At 41.0% G+C, this 14,538-nt stretch overlaps 1 protein-coding gene across 1 annotated transcript; it reads left to right on the top strand.

Annotated features, from left to right (window-relative positions):
* The first annotated feature begins 78 nt into the window (after positions 1-78).
* Positions 79-8,943, top strand: LOC137279028 (putative inhibitor of apoptosis). The gene is made up of 3 exons (XM_067811513.1): positions 79-576; positions 4,069-4,330; positions 7,799-8,943. The coding sequence occupies exons 1-3, from the start codon at positions 79-81 to the stop codon at positions 8,830-8,832; spliced, it is 1,794 nt and encodes a 597-aa protein (XP_067667614.1). The 3' UTR covers positions 8,833-8,943.
* The last annotated feature ends 5,595 nt before the right edge of the window (positions 8,944-14,538 follow it).

Here is a 14,538-nt window from a genome sequence, read left to right as displayed (position 1 = left end):
TAAACAATTGTTTATAAAATTCTCTCAGGTCCGAAAACAATTTTGCACAGAAGAATTGATAAATATCATTACACAGGTATGGGAGACAAGGTGGAGTGTGAACGCTGTGGTCTGAAACTCTTCAACTGGACAGACACAGATGACGCCCTACACGAACATGCCACCAGGAGAACCCACTGCCCCTTCATCGTCTCCTTGTACCGGAAGTTGGGACAAACTCCGCCTCCAAAACATCCCAAGTACCAATCTCTACAAGCACGGCTAGACTCCTTCGTTGGCTGGCCGAGAAGATATGTCCCCAAAACTCCCGAGGAACTGGCATCAGCAGGCTTCTTCTACATTGGGTCAGCTGACCGGGTCACGTGTTTCCAGTGTGGGATAACTCTGAGAGACTGGGAGGAAGAACATGATCCTGTGGCGGAACATCAGAGATACTCGGAACACTGTCAGTTCATCAACAAAACAGACCTAAACCAGCTTGGAGTCGCCACAAGGACACTACAAGGAACAACCACAAACCCACAGCTGTTAGACAACTGTACTGCCAGTGAAGCAAATCTAGACCTAAATACAACAGTAAGAAGAGATAATGAAGACATTCGTGGAAATTGTCAGACCAGGACAGGTGCACTCTCCAATTCCTTAGCATCATTGCCGAGACCCGATACAGAGCATTCTTCTTTTGCAGCACGCACCTCGACCCTTGAGGGTCATCACCTTTTTGCCCCTGGACATCATTCTGAAGATGGTAACAAACAACCAAACTCTCCTCCAAATATAACCTCAATAACTATAAATTCTCAACACTTGGCCGAGGAGAACAGGCGTTTGAAAGAAAAACGCACGTGCAGGGTATGCCAGATGGAGGCTGCCAACATGCTTTTTTTGCCCTGCGGCCATCTGGTCACGTGCTTGGATTGTGCGTCAAAAGTGGCTGATTGTTGCGTTTGCGGGAAGACAATCCTTGGAACAGTTAAAACATTTCTAACATAAAAAGTATGGTAACCTTTTAATACTGTGAGGGACATTCCGTCGATCACGAGAATGAGAGATCACGATAATTTCCGTTACTGTGTTGCATAGTGAATTGAGAGATAACAAGACAACATATTAGCAGAATTAAGTTGAAATGAGTTGAATTTCGTGTCATGACACTCAGAAATATGCTTGCATTCGCTTACAACCTGCAAAACATGGGAAAACATGTATTTTGAGTACAAGTAAATTTTCTTGTCCTTGGGCCAAAATGTTTTTCGCCAATGGGCGAGATTTTTTTTAAATCGCTCACAATTAGCGGAATGAGTTGAAATTTGTATCATTATATTCATAAATGTACTTTCATTTATTTAAATCCTCCGAAACATGGGAAAAGATGTATTTGGGGTAAAAGGAAATATTCCAGCCTATGGCCGAAATGTATTTCACCCATGGGCGAGATTATTTTTAAAATCGCTCAAAATTATCGAATTAAGTCGATATGAATTTTGTGTCACGATACTTACAAACATACTTTTATCCATGAACAACCTCCAAAACATGGTAAAACATGTAGTTTGTGTTTAAGGAAATATTCCCGCTCATGGACCATGGCAGGCCCATGGACGACCGAGTTTAAACTTAAATTTTGAGTTTTCTGGGAGGAAACAAATTCTCATTTTTTCATCCTTTGCACATATAATAACAACTGCATGTTTGATGTTCAACTTTTTGTGAGTTCAGAATTAAATTGTGACATGTTAAGTACACTCATTGTCTGTGTTTTATAGAATGACCATGTATAAATATTCTTAAAAGGTGGGGTTGATTGTTTGCTGGGATATTTGTTGGATTGTTTTGGTTACCTCGAGTGTGATCATGTTCTGCTTAACCGCCACTAACAAGTTACGTAAAATAGTAATCACGTGACGGCCAAAATTCCATTGACAACATTAAGGCATTTATTGTTGTTGATGAATAACATATATGTGCTGATTTTGAATCAAGTAAAAGTGTGGAGGAGTAAGTGGGGAATCGGTGGAAAGCAAAATGTGCTGACTCAGAATTATTAATACGCACTACTGAGCTCATGACAAATTAAAGGCTCTGCTTAGCTCCATATGTGATTCTATGCGAATGTAGTGACACGACGTGGTAACAATACGGAGTGTGGGCGAACATGTGTTCTACAAAATCCGCCTCCTTCATCACTAACTCATACAACATAAATCAATTATCTCGGGATATTTTTTCAAGTTTTGGAAATTTCGTTTACTTTCCTGTCGATTGAAAAAAAATCCGAGATTCATTCGCCAAATGCATGCATTAGGGACCGTTCATAATTTATGGCGAGGGGATGCGATGGTGATTTTTATGGAGTTGCATGTACAATGTGAAGGAACCTCCCCACTAAAATTAATTTACAAGGTAAGTGACACCCTCCCCCCTGCTTGTCATGTACAAAGTCAAGGAACAACCCTCCAGAACGTGTGCAAAAGTTATGCCCACCCCCACCCATCCCTAGACAGACAGACAGACAGACACACACACACACACACACACACACACACACACACACTCACTCACTCACTCACTCACACAGTCACTCTCACACACACACTCACTCACTCACTCACACACTCATAATGGGTGACCCCCTAAATATCATCATAATCCCTTCTATCCATATTTTATATATTATGAATGGTCCCTTACATGATAATGGAAACACGAAGCACGCTCAATTATCAATTACGAATGTCCTGGTATTGAAGGCGACCGGAAAAATCTTCATTTGTAAAAACAAGATACGGAAGTGGCTGCAGACATGAGAATATTCTGATTCAGGGATAACTTCAGTACAGGAAGACAGAGAGAGACCCTGTTTTACTCAGTATAAGACCTCCCTTACCAAAATACATATTGAAGCATGATCTTGCAGAGCGTGCGAAATAGTCTCCAAATTTTGCTAGCCAACATAATTCACTAGCCCCATATCTAAATATAAAGAAATTACGCAAAAGATTGCACAAAGATAAAATAATATAATAATAATAAGAAAAAAACATTTCTGAATTTCTGAAACATTTTGCTTGTGCTCAAATAATATGATGATGGAACTGTTATATGGTGAAGATTTTTATCAGGCCATTATCTTGCATAATTTAAAAGCGTATGGCCGCATGAAAATTCACTGTCCAGTCCGGCCAGTGATTGTAGAGATTCTGCTGCGCTAGCTTTCCGGTGGCTATTTCGCACACTGATCATCCGCCATGTTGTATTATATCTACAGTCGGGTTAGTATTTTCATGATATAGCAAAAGACTGAGATATCTAATTATATGAATGTTCTTACTCCGAAAGACAAAATGGTTATGAGTGGAATATTTACTGAAATGTTTCACAATGAACTTATTTCTCTACACAGAGCTAGATATCTAGAATTATTCCAGTATAATGAGCAACAGCAATAAATTTCATATGTCGAAATAACTGTACTGTTATGACAGTGTGAACATGACCAACTGTACTTAACCTAGTGTGAGTACGTGTGGTATTACAGGGCCAGAAATCCCGGGATATCGCAATATACACTCGTCTCACCCACATTCATTGGCTGTTCAGAACCATTCCATGTCACCAACAAAAGATAAACAGTTTAACAGTATAATTCCATTGAGCCGTCTGTTTTGCCATGTCGACGAGAAAACTACAGAAATTCCTCTTCATAAATGCAAACAGTAAAAAGTCAACGTCAAAAGTTATAATAAACAGTGTAACCTACGCTGTTTTCTTCCTTTTTCAATAGTGAGCCGTGATATGACGTAAGTAGGTCAATTCTATAAATATACCATCGCGAACTCTCGAGATGTGTCTTGAAAGTATCCCTGTATTCATTCAACGACTGTTCAGATTTGTACTATTTGATCTTTCAATTTACAAAATACGCTGCCAAAACCCACAAGTTACCGAGTAATACTGATGTTTGTCCACACTGTTTCAAAATGAAATTCACATATAAAACTTTCCCCCAATCTTCCGTAAACATTACCATATGACGTCATCTTTTTACCATTGGTTGGCTATATTTAGCTGGAAATTTCTCGAAGGGATACCGTCTTTATCAAATGGTGTAAGGAACGTGACATAATCAGAACGGTTACACCGTCACTGCGACAGCACATCAGAAGCACCGATAGTTCAATGATTCCTACTGACACCTGGGCAGCGCGTGAGTGGGGCGGTACAGACTCGGGGAGTGACAGTTTCACGCGCCGTCTCGCAACGTATGACGATAGTTGGGCGGGAAAGAAAGATAGACACATTTTAGCGAGGGCAGGATTCACCTTTACAGGTACATGTAAATTGATTGTTTTTATGCAGCCTGCCTGAATAAAATATGTCATTGTTTCTCGTATTTTTCGTTGTTTCTGCACACACCAGTATCATTAGAAATGAAATATATATTATTTTTATAGAGGAAGATTGAGAAATTTATTGCTTGTTTGTTGTACTCAGCAATATTCCAGCTATTGTAGCGCAATAATCGAGTCTGGAGTAGACGACCATGTGGTCAACAGTATGAGCATCGGTCTGTGCAGAAAATTAAATTGGTCCGGGTTTGACGAGAAACAAGAAATTTTCTTCAGGCTTTTTACGACATGTCAGCAGTCTTAATGTTCTATTATGACCAAAACGGGTCTCCCCTTCAGAACGGTTAGTTCTCATGAGTTTGAAATTCGTTGTCGGTGTGTCCAACCCACAGGGAAATCCCGTTCGGTTGGTGTGACTGTGGGCCGTGTGATCGCCTGACACTGGTAAATTCTGGGTTTAATTCCCGTTGCAGTTCGACATTCGACATGTGAAACTCTGAATATATACATGTGTAATTGTCTTCCCAATCGAATATCAGATGATCACGTTTTTAAGCGAACAAAAACAAGTAAACATTAATAGAGTTTTAACAAACTAACCGGGAAGCGAGGACACGGGTGGTCGAGTGATTGTGTCGTGACGGTGATCGTGGGTTCGAATCTAAGATCCAACTCGATTATGAAATACGGTCGGTCAAAGCTAGCGTTGATCGCCAAAACCTGTTCCCAGATATCACTTAGCATTCAGGTCCATCCTGACCGTTATTTTCGGAGCTAGCATCCTTGCATTCAATGTGTGCATACACCACTAACATGCAATATTTAACTTCAGTGGCTGGTACCTAACATTTTATAGCTAAATAAACTGATCGGCAAAAGAAACTATACCAAATTTCCAATTGCATTATCTTGAATATTTTAATTGAAGTCCGTTACCAGATTACATGAACATATCACAATAAACAACACACAACGATTTGAGCACGAAAATGCACTGGTTCCTGCGAAAATCAGTTTTAGAGATGAAATATACAAGGCACAAACATCACATGATCGAAATGGTAATGGGTATAAAAACCCTGCAGTCAGTATTCCAAGACCATAAACAAGAAGATTACTTCAACTGACATGCCGAGATAAACTGCAGAACAGCGCGAGAGGGCGATTGGTATGCTCCAACTGGGGGCCTGGCATGCTCATGTGACAAGAATCTTCCGTTGCACTCGAACAACAATATAGCCAGGTTGCAAACAAGACGGACAAACAGGTAGCACCCCTGACAGGCCAAGGAGCGGAAGACCACGATTTACCACCAATAATGAAGACCGGTACCTTTGTTTATTGCATCTTTGTAATCGCTTCATCACTGTGACGTCATCAGCAGCAACATCGTTGAATCATGTGGTTAGTCGAAAAACAGTTACCAGACGACTGAGACACCATGGTATTCGTGCTTATCGACCATTCCGTGGGATGACCTTGACCCCTCGTTATCGACGTGACAGACTGAGGTGGGCCCGCACTGTGCACCATTGGCAGAAACGGAATTGGCAACGAAGTCTGTCTACAGACGAAAGCTGTTTTCAGTTATTCCTTGCAGATGGTCGGATTCGAGTCTGCCGCCGTAGAGGTGAGGGACCAGCACCATTCAAGACACAATTCCTTATGATGGAAGGAGTGTTATGGTCTGGGGCGGCATATGCAGAGATTTGACGGCACAGATGCAAACTTATCAGCCCAGCGTTACAACAGCGTCAGGTTTTGCGTCATGTTGTGCTGCCATTTTTACAGCAACATCGGCGCAAGGTAACGCCAGGTCACATTCTGCCAGGTTCGTACAAGACTTTCTCCAGCCTAATAACGTGAATGTTCTGCCAGGGCCAGTTCTATCCCCAGACCGATTGAACTCTTGTGTGATCACCGAGACAGACAAATTCGTTCACGTAACCCGCCACCTGCAAATCGTCAAGACTCTGTAAATGCATTGATAGTGGAGTGGCAGGCCATTGGAAACAACGTTAATCGGCGATTGATTAACTCTCTAAGATCAATGCATATGGAACATACCCATTACTGACATTGAACTGTGTCCTATGATCTGATCTTATCATTTCAACAAGCTCTAATAAGTCTCTTAACAAACTACAAATTTATAAATCACACCTTCATTTAAACGTTTGTACATTTCTAATGTCAACCCCAAACGCTGTAAATTTTATGAATATCCATTGACAAATGAGAGGTTAAACAATGAATTACATAAATTTTGACTTTTCTTCTTGTTATATTTTCACAAATTTGTATTGGTATAGTTTCTTTTGCCCGTCAGTTTAGAATAATGACTTGTGCTGAAAGAGTTATTTTGTCATTGCTTAAGTATGCTTTTTAAAGATTTGTTCATTCATCATTTCAATTTCAGTAACTTGTTAATGAAAATATCCTTTTACTGGGAAATATAGCAGAGAATGCTATCTAGTGCAACCATGTTTTGAAACTTTTCTTGAGGGAGCATCTTGTTTAAGCAAGCGTATATATCATCCGTGCATTAAGCATTTTCAACAGTGTCCAATCTTTGACAGTTTCACAAGTGCCACGTCATTTCCTGTCACGTGATGTGAGTGAGTGAGTGAGTTTAGTTTTACGTCGCACTTAGCAATATTCCAGCTATATGGCGACGGTCTGTAAATAATCGAGTCTGGACCAGACAATCCAGTGATCAACAACATGAGCATCGATCTGCGCAATTGGGAACCGATGACATGAGTCAACCAAGTCAGTGAGCCTGACCACCCGATCCCGTTAGTCGCCTCTTACGACAAGCATAGTCACCTTTTATGGCAAGCATGGGTTGCTGAAGGCCTATTCTACCCCGGGACCTTCACGGGTCACGTGATGTGTAACCGCCAAGAATACATCGTTGCAGCATGAATTATGTCCCATTACAGTGGTGTCTATTTTCTAAGCCATCTAAATGAACCCGTACATGCTCATGAATTAAATGTATTGTCATCCGTTTTACGATGACATTTTGATCATGTTCTACCCAGACATAGTCATTATCATGTACCAATGACCTTAACTATCAGATAAGATGTGTCCTAAGCCGCCATGAGAAAATGTTGTTAAGTGAAGACGGGATGACGTGGAAGAACTGTCAATGAAAACGAAAGGTAAGTAAATCTGTATTTAAACTTTTAAAACAATCAGCACGGTTGATATTGGACTAGTGAATGGAGTATAAAATGACAAAACACCGCCCACCGCCCACCCCTAATTAGCATGGTATACTGGACATTCATTCGAGGGCCGGGAGAACGACTCTCCAGCAAATAGCTGACAGACCGTTGTAAGCTTCAAAGAGGGATATCTTTCCTGTTATGAATATTGCCTCCACGTATATTTTCCATATATATATTTTCTCATTTTGAGTCATACGTACGATGTTCTAGGTATCGGAGACAAGGTGGAGTGTGAACGCTGTGGCCTGAAGCTCTTCAACTGGACAGACACAGATGACGCCCTACACGAACATGCCACCAGGAGAACCCACTGCCCCTTCATCGTCTCCTTGTACCGGAAGTTGGGACAAACTCCGCCTCCAAAACATCCCAATTACCAATCTCTACAAGCACGGCTAGACTCCTTCGTTGGCTGGCCGAGACGATATGTCCCCAAAACTCCCGAGGAACTGGCATCAGCAGGCTTCTTCTACATCGGGTCAGCTGACAGGGTCACGTGTTTCCAGTGTGGGATAACTCTGAGAGACTGGGAGGAAGAACATGATCCTGTGGCCGAACATCAGAGATACTCGGAACACTGTCAGTTCATCAACAAAACAGACCTAAACCAGCTTGGAGTCGCCACGAGGACGGGTTCCACGGCGGCAAATGACCAAGCCGGAGTGAAGACGGAGGAAGTAAGGAATACACAACCATCAACAGGCTCTCTGACAAGTCAGGTGGTCAAACAGAACCCAAGTAAACCTTCAGGTGCAAGCCAAGACGTCACCGTCACAGACCTCATGCATTGCATAGCAACTACTGGAGCCACGTACCAAGATAAGTTTAAATCAGCCAGTTCCATAACAAGTCAGACAACGTCAGATGACTTGACGTCTCCAGTAGCACCACCGATGCAACTTGAAGGACATAACCCTTCTTCAGGACGCAGTGTTCCCACCTCAGAACAAAAGTCAAGAAGCAATAACACATCTTCCCCACCAACAACTAGATCCTCTTCAGACACGAATCCGGTCCAAACGTCAACTGAAGACTCAATAGTTCTTTCTTCTCTGTCACTGGCTGAGCAGAACAGACGTCTGAGAGAGAGACGGACGTGCAAGATATGCAAGACTGAGGTCGTCAGTGAACTGTTCCTACCCTGTGGCCATCTGGTCACGTGCTCTCTTTGTGCACCTAAAGTTACTGACTGTTGTGTGTGTAGAAAAACAATACTTGGAACGGTGAAGGTATTTTTGCCATAGAACATTGTGTAAAACACAATGCAATGTAACCTGAGAGAAAATGTGTGGCAACAAAAATGTTTTGTCTAAATTTATTTACAATTCCGTCATTGTTAAGTTTAAAAGGTGAGATCGTGCCAAAAGGAATGGACACATGTATATGTATAACGACATGAGATGTCCACCTCAGTCATCTTTCAGTTTACTGAAACTTGTTATTTGTTGTATTATAGACAGTCAGTTCTAGTTATTTTATTTATTTACTGAATGATTACATCTGTTTCATGTGTTTTTATCTATATTTTTATGAAAGAGGATATCTGGTACAATAAACACCTACTAAACACTCCACAATAGTTCTCTTTTCCTTCAAAACCGTAGCGACTTTTACAGGATTTAATATCTATAAAGGTTATGTTGCACCCTGCATAATCGAAGATGATTCGTTGTGCTCAATTTATTACCAATGAGGGCGGTGGGGTAGCCTAGTGGTTAAAGCGTTTGCTTGTCACGCCGAAGACCCGGGTTCGATTCCCCACATGAGTACTGTAAGTGAAGCTCATTTCGCCGTGATATTGCTGGAAAAGTGCCAAAAGCGGCGTAAACCTGACCTCACTCACTAGAACTGGCAAACGTGTCTAACAATGGTCAAGACATATTATTGATCACATATGACAAATGTTCGGCGTGCTTGTTATAGCATGTTGCTAAAAGCGCCGTAAAACCACACTCACTCGGAATGGATGGATGTATATTTCACAAGACAGAGATCTTACACAAACTCATCCAATCTGATTTGTCAGATTTCTGATTCAGCACTCAATCTGTATTCGACTCTGATTTGGTATAGTAGAGCCTGATTTAGTGTAGAAAATTCCTCATTGCCATGCCCTGCACGTGCAGTACGTAGCGTTCTTTCTGGTGACGTCACCATGAGACTCGGGGACATCCGTCACTGAATCCGTCTTAGCAAAATATGCTTGTCATACGAGGCAACTAACGGAATCGGACAGACATGATAACTTAATGTATGTCATTGTATAGCAATATGTTCTAATATATCCGTACAATCATCACACAACTGGAATATTGACGGGTGTTTCGTTATACAGCTAACAAAATCGTTTTCCTCATGCATACCATTTACATGTCTTTGCCTCTAATTGTGTGGTTTCGGCACGTATTTTACCGTTGCCAGTGGCAGTGGCATTACTTTACATTCTAACATTTAATTACAAACTGAAAAGGGTCATGGACATTACTGTAACAATCTGAGGAATAGGAGATGATGTAAAAAATATAGATTGCAAAAAATATATCCAGTAGTACGAAATTGTAACATACATATTGTGAAAGTACTTTGTGTATGTTCAGTAAAGGATTTTGATGTAAGTGAGATAACTCCAGTTTCTCTAGCGGTATGCAACGTGAGCCGGAGTGACAAGAGTAGTTATGAATGCATGCCGCAGGGAAAAGGGAGGTAACTCCCAGGGGTTCGCTGGAGGACGTTTTGAAGGTTGTAATGGTGCTGAATTTTCAGTGAAATGAAAGGCTCAAATGCACACGACTGCACAATAACATTGTTAAACAAAATCCCAAGTAAGTCTGGAAGAGGCAGATGGAATGTAGCCAAAAGCGGTCATTTGGTACGGCTGTTGATCAACGCGCAGACTCTTGACTATACCACATCCTACTGTGATAAACAGTCACATTAAGCATTACAGACATACATCCACAATCCACCGGCGTCTATAGTTATTGCCTGACGTTTTATCGGTTCTCTAGATTTCCGGTGTGGAGCCCGGGTTCGATTCCCAACATGGGTACATGTGTGAAGACCATTTCAGGTGACCCTTGCCGTGATATTGCTGGAATATTGCTGAAAGCGGCTTAAAACCACATTCATTCACTAACGCTGCGATTTCCCTATTATTGGTTGTTAATTTTATTTCATTGAAGGATGTGTTGGAGCTATGTCCCACCTCTTTCAAATTATGTTATTGTATTACGTTCTGCTTCCACGACAAGGATGTCCGCCTTCCGAGTTATCGAGTGCACGATGTGACCTGCACAACAGTGTCGCCTACTTCATGCTGTTCCACATGTCCAGCACGGCGTGTGCTTGTCTCTGACACGTACGTGGTTCCTGTAATTTTCACCACGTTGGCATTAATGTGTTGATAAGTATGACCAATGGGAAACCTGTGTCCAAGTGGTGGGTTTCATGAAACAACATTTCGGTGAAGATCCGGGTCAAAATTGGTCTTTAATCGATACTTGTCGTAAGAGGCGACTAATCGGAATCGGAAACGGAGTTGGACATACTGTAACTGTGGTCCAGGAGACAGTAGTCTCCTCATTTTGACGACTATCTTATACACTCAACACCAAAAGAAACGCAACGCAACTCTGGCATTTCGTCAAGTTTTAAATAGGAGACAAACATGAACGCTTATTTTTATCAGACTTCATTTCTTTCGAAACTTGCGTTTCTTTTGCCGGTCAGTATATTTAAGACATTGTCACTGAACAGAACTGTTATTCCGCCTAGGCATCGATACTTGGCATATGAAATACAAATATACAGTTGAGAATACATGTGATGGCAGGATGGTTTACGTTGAAGATTGTAAAGCTTTCATGATAGTACTACAAGCTATACGGGCTTTTTAAAAATTAATTCGTTTACAGCTAGACAATTCGTTAAATCGTACATAGCCGATTGGGAGGTAAGTTTGCCAATGATGTTTGAAGAAAGAACTGAGAAAAAATGTAATGAACTTCATCGCCACTAATGACAATATGTTCTTCGTGTTCATATGATACATGTCATTTAGACAAACTGCTGTCAATCACACACATCATTAACGTCAACCACACAAATCATTAACGTCAACCAAACACATCATTGCCGTCAACCACACACATCATTAACGTCAACCTCACACATTATTAACTTCAACCACACACATCATTAACATCCAACACACACCGCACTAAAGTCAACCACACACATCATTAACGTCAACCACATACATCATCAACGTCAACCACACACATCATTAACGTCAACCACACACATCATCAACGTCAACCACACACATCATCAACGTCAACCACACACACCATCAACGTCAACCACACACATCATCAACGTCAATCACACACATCATCGTCAACCACACACATCATTAACATCAACCACACACATCATCAACGTCAACCACACACATCATTAACGTCAACCACACACACCATCAACGTCAACCACACACATCATCAACGTCAACCACACACATCATTAACATCCAACACACACATCATTAACATCCAACACATACATCATTAACGTCAAACACACACACCATTAACGGCAACCACACACATCATTAACATCCAACACACACATCATTAACATCAACCACACACATCATCAACGTCAACCACACACATCATCAACGTCAACCACACACATCATCAACGTCAACCACACACATCATTAACATCCAACACACACATCATTAACATCCAACACATACATCATTAACGTCAAACACACACACCATTAACGGCAACCACACACATCATTAACATCCAACACACACATCACTAACGTCAACCACACACACCATTAACGGCGACCACACACATCATTAACATCCAACACACACATCATTAACGTCAACCACACACACCATTAACGGCGACCACACACATCATTAACATCCAAAACATCATTAACGTCAACCACACACACCATTAACGGCAACCACACACATCATTAACATCCAACACACACATCATTAACGTCAACCACACACACCATTAACGGCAACCACACACATCATTAACATCCAACACACACATCATTAACGTCAACCACACACACCATTAACGGCGACCACACACATCATTAACATCCAACACACTCATCATTAACGTCAACCACACACACCATTAACGGCAACCACACACATCATTAACATCCAACACATACATCATTAACATCCAACACATACATCATTAACGTCAACCACACACACCAATAACGGCGACCACACACATTATTAACATCCAACACACACATCATTAACGTCAACCACACACACCATTAACGGCAACCACACACATCATTAACATCCAACACATACATCATTAACATCCAACACATACATCATTAACATCCAACACACACATCATTAACATCCAACACACACTTCATTAACGTCAATCACACACACCATTAACGGCGACCACACACATCATTAACATCCAACACACACATCATTAACGTCAACCACACACACCATTAACGGCAACCACACACATCATTAACATCCAACACATACATCATTAACATCCAACACATACATCATTAACGTCAACCACACACACCAATAACGGCAACCACACACATTATTAACATCAACCACACACATCATCAACGTCAACCACACACATCATTAACGTCAACCTGTTCATGACGTTTGCACAGTGGCTGAATTAACAGATGACGGTCGTGTGGATACAGAAGAAAATCACACTTTCGCTTCTTCCAGTATCAACATCTTCGAACATAAGCCAAGCCACAACATCGTCTACTTCTCGCATCGATCTTTCTATTCCACGATCATATCGGGCGTTGGCTGAGGAGAACAAGCTTCTCAAAATGAGACGTGTGTGCATGGTATGCGAGGACGACGCTGTCGTGGACCTTTTCCTTCTTTGTGGCCACCAGGTCACGTGTTCTGCACCCAGGGTCAAGGGTTGTATTTATTTGACTTTGTTTCATCATAACCTCATACTCCTTTTTCAATCTGATTTCTAGAATATTATGACTGGAATAGATCTTGTTATAGACAAGTTATCAAATACACACATCTTACAGTCACGACATTCACTGTCCGTTCTAAACTGAAATGTGTTTTTACTTACACAACTTTAACCCTCACATTTGTTCAGACAGTGATATTGCAATAGTTATTTACATTCATCGGTTAAATCGTACATTGAGTGTGTGTTTTCATTAAATAAATCATGCTGTCTCACTTCCTGATGACTTCCTGATATAGGCACGTGATATGGATATCCCATATGAAAACGGAACAGTTACCACGACAACCTCGAGCAGCATTTTCACCTTACAGTATTGTCGAAGAAGATATTTATTTATTTATTTTATTTTATTATTTAATTAATTGTTGTTGTTTTTGTTTTGGGGTTGTTGTTTTTTGTTTTTTGTTTGTTTTTGTTAGCCTGTTTGTTTTGTTTTATTTGGTTCCTGTCTTTTTTCTTTTTTTTGGCGGGGGGGGGGTGGTGTTTGTTGGTATTATTTTAAGTTTATTGCTTAACACCGCACTCGAAAATACTGGATTTCAGTTGAAACACAAATAACACATGACTGATGTTATAAAGAGATGATGTGAACAAAGACGGCATCTTTTCAGAATACCAGCTCTTAAGCCATAGGTGAATTGTGTATTCAACCCCCATAGGCAAACCGGACGTGAACACGTACGTATACAGAATTTAAGGCTGTTCAAGGCTTTCTCGGGGCTTTTTCAAGACTTTGGGGACTTGGGGGGATTAAGGCCAATAAAACATGCAATTATGTAAGTAAACCTAATGAAAATAATAACAAACACAGCTTCTGAGCACATGTTATCTCTGAATATGTTACTTGAGTATCCTCAGATGCTCTGCGTTCTGCCCAGCTGGCAGTTAATA

Source organism: Haliotis asinina, chromosome 3, assembly GCF_037392515.1.
Source record: "Haliotis asinina isolate JCU_RB_2024 chromosome 3, JCU_Hal_asi_v2, whole genome shotgun sequence".
Lineage (NCBI taxonomy): Eukaryota > Metazoa > Mollusca > Gastropoda > Lepetellida > Haliotidae > Haliotis > Haliotis asinina.
Note: the sequence above shows the minus strand (reverse complement) of the source record. Positions and strands in the feature narration are given on the sequence as shown.

Coding starts and splice junctions, on each gene's coding strand:
- LOC137279028 (XM_067811513.1), top strand. CDS start 79: ATGGGAGACAAGGTGGAGTGTGAACGCTGTGGTCTGAAACTCTTCAAC. Junction 577..4,068: donor ATCTAGACCTAAATACAACA/GTAAGAAGAGAT, acceptor GGCTATATTTAG/CTGGAAATTTCTCGAAGGGA. Junction 4,331..7,798: donor GGCAGGATTCACCTTTACAG/GTACATGTAAAT, acceptor ACGATGTTCTAG/GTATCGGAGACAAGGTGGAG.